The 3,203-nt window shown below is 34.7% G+C and overlaps 1 protein-coding gene across 2 annotated transcripts in view; it reads left to right on the forward strand.

Annotated features, from left to right (window-relative positions):
* Positions 1 to 3,203, forward strand: part of LOC107701308 (hepatocyte growth factor activator-like) — a 16,430-nt gene that overhangs the window by 5,750 nt on the left and 7,477 nt on the right. For both annotated transcript variants that reach the window (XM_016503302.1, XM_016503307.1), the window contains exons 5-7: positions 1,354 to 1,494; positions 2,382 to 2,513; positions 2,602 to 2,712. In XM_016503302.1, coding sequence (XP_016358788.1) covers positions 1,354 to 1,494; positions 2,382 to 2,513; positions 2,602 to 2,712 — 384 coding nt within the window. The remainder of the gene's footprint in view (positions 1 to 1,353; positions 1,495 to 2,381; positions 2,514 to 2,601; positions 2,713 to 3,203) is intronic.

The raw sequence follows: 3,203 nt of genomic DNA on the forward strand, positions 1-3,203 counted from the left end.
TCAAACAACAAAAGAGAACAAATCTCTCGCTGTTCTTGACTAAATCACTTTTTTAACTTTAATAAAATTAAAGTGTTTTTATACATTTGATCACTTTATACAATGTATGTAGTATTTCTTATAGTTTTTGTGTCCTATTGCTTGTAATTAGTTTCTTATTCTTATTTAATTGCTGTCTGTTTACTTGTCTTCAGTGAGCTTGAGTTTTTTTTTAATTGTTTTTATTTAGGCTAGTATTCGTTTTTTTTGTTTGTTTTTTGTGATATTAACACTGGTGAGAAGAATTATGAAATTTCTACGGTATCAAAAAATGTTACATCATAGAGACCTTATTTAAAGCAAAAATAACTATATTGTGACATTATAGTTTATAATTTATAAAATTATATAACATTATTTTATAAATGTATTTATATATCTATATTTAATTTTGTATTTTTATTTTATTTTAATGTACATTTATATTTATAAATTATATTTTATTTTTTATAAAGTTTTAGTAATTTTAGTACTTCAACTTAAACTCATTTCGGTTGAAGCTTAAATAATTTAAAACTTAAATCTAAAATAAAATATTTGTAACAATTTTTGACCATTTTACTTAACAAAAACAACACTCCATGGAAGTGAATTAAACAGTTTTAAACATAACTAAACTTAAACAGTTTTTAAAATTAAACTCAAAACTACTCTAACGGCTGCTAAAGAAACGTAATGGCCAAAAATCATCTAAAATCATTGCATTATTCACCTTACTGCTTTGTTTTGCATTGCCAACAAAGTCATTAAAGGTATAACGTCTGTGGTCAAGAGTACACTTCTCGCTCTGGATGGATTCATGGCAGAAAGTGTGGGTTTACCAGGATGTTTGACTTTCAGAGGGAGCTGTTTATGTTCATGCATAAATGACAAGCTTTGTTTGTGAGATGCACTCCACCAGACCTCCATGTTTACAACAGCAGATGCACAAAGTTTGTGCTCTGGTTCAAACACACTGCGTGTGTATACGCTCATAAGCAGGAACGTCATGCACTGGTTGTTTAAAATATCACTAGTGGCTTATCTGGTTCCCTATACAAGACTTTAGACTTTTAACTTAATTATCAAATGAATTCAATGCACAATGTGCTCTGTGAGTTTGAATGGGCAGAAACGCTTCTGTACTGTATTTAACTGTAATTGTGGTTGAGAGTGATGCAAACTGCATTGTTTATGATTGTAAAACAGATACGTTCTATGACTCAGTGACTCATTCGGCGTTTGTGAAGTGAGTGAACTCAGCTGCACATTGAGTCAGCTCTCCAGTCATGATGATAAGCGAGTTTTGCTGTATTTATTTCCTCCTCTGCTCAGGGTTTCTTCCTCCGCGTCGCGGGTCGAGTCTCTGTCGGCAGAACCCGTGTTTGAACGGCGGCGTTTGTGTGACGGCCGCTCATCTGAACTCATTTGATTGTGTTTGTCCTGATGGATTCACGGGAGCTCTGTGTGAAAAGAGTGAGTCAAACACACACAAAGAGGACATATTTATATAATGCATTGATAAATACAGTGTGATTATGACTTTTTGGTGTGCACTTGTAGTGTACTTCAAATCTTAAAAGTTTATTTTAAAAAATCTGTACTTGCAGATAATATAATATGAATGAAATAAAAGACCACTTAAGTGACTTAAAGAGAGACACTTTCATGACTGTTTCTAAATAACTTCATTACACATTACAAAAAAACATTTAAATCATTTTGAAACTTGTATTAAAATATATTTTAGTTTATCATAAACGCTTGTTAATACATTCGGCAGTACTTTATCCATATTTCAAAGATAATAATTACATATAAAGATGCACTTAAGTCCTACTTAAGTGGGTCAAAAACACAAAGTTCAACTAATTGCATTTCATATCTATTTAAATTAATACATTTTCATTTAATTGCAATTAACATGCAATTAAGTGTAACATGCAATTAAGTGTATCTATCTAATATACATATTTTGTTTAATTCTGAAACAATTAATTATAGTTCCATCTAAGTTCTTTTTGGGTATCATTAAGAGTATTATAGTCTGCAGTAATGATAATTAGCTTAACAGTAGTAATTAACAATAATGGTGTTGGATCTGTTCACATGCAGGAGACTAACGTGAGTATTAGAGCTTCATTTTTCTAGCACAGAATCACATGTTGGTCTCCATTCATGTGTCTCTCCCTTTTATGTTTTGAAAAGCTCTCATCTTTAACGCTATCACATGTCCTGTGATCCGTGAAGGTTTTGTGTCCTTTATTTTGTCAGTCATCTGATATCGGTCGAGTTCTGATGGGTGGGAGAGACAGGAGGGTGTGTTCTGATGCTCGGGTTCGTTTCTGTGGTTTGTTTTGTAGAGAAGTGCTACGAGCCGCTGCATCTGAAGTACTATGACACCGGAGAATCGTGGGGACGGATCTACCTGCGCTCTGTAGAGCTGTGCACGTGCCTCAGTGGAGGGGTGAGCTGCGAGCGTGCGCGTTACACGGGTAAATAAACATCTGACACCTGAACACCCGCAGCTACTGCTGTATTCCTGCTACACATTCTTCTTTCTGTGTGTGTGTGTGTGTTTAGTGTGTTTGAGAAATCGCTGTGAAAATAACGGAGTCTGCAGGATGATTGAGGCCACTGGTGAAGAGGTGTGTGGATGTATATCTGGATATAATGGACAATACTGTAACATCAGTGAGTACAAACACACACACACACACACACACACACACACACACACTCACTAGATAGATATAGAGAGATAGATAGATATCCACAAATACAAATAACTTTTTATTTGTTTTTAACTAGACTTTTCTATCATCTTTGACATTCTTATTTGTCATTGACCTAAGAACTTCTAGCTGTTTGAGTATCTCAGACATGCAGCTTGTTTGTGATGTTCAGTACACTATTCCCCCACATTCTCCAGCCCTCTGTATCAAAGGAGCAGCGGTTTGGGTGAGTTCTGTGTTTGTGAAAAGTGGGGACATCCCATAGGCGTAATGGTTTTTCTACTGTACAGACCGTATATTCTATTGCCCTACAATAATGAAATAATGACTAATGAAAGCTTGTGTCACTCCACACGGCTCACTATTAGAGGAAAACTGTATTTTCTATTGCCCTACACCAACCCTACCCCTAAACCTACCCCTTACAGGAAACTTTGTGCTATTTCAGAT

The sequence above is a fragment of the Sinocyclocheilus anshuiensis genome, unplaced genomic scaffold, assembly GCF_001515605.1.
Source record: "Sinocyclocheilus anshuiensis isolate Anshui unplaced genomic scaffold, SAMN03320099.WGS_v1.1 scaffold1347, whole genome shotgun sequence".
NCBI classification, from domain to species: domain Eukaryota; kingdom Metazoa; phylum Chordata; class Actinopteri; order Cypriniformes; family Cyprinidae; genus Sinocyclocheilus; species Sinocyclocheilus anshuiensis.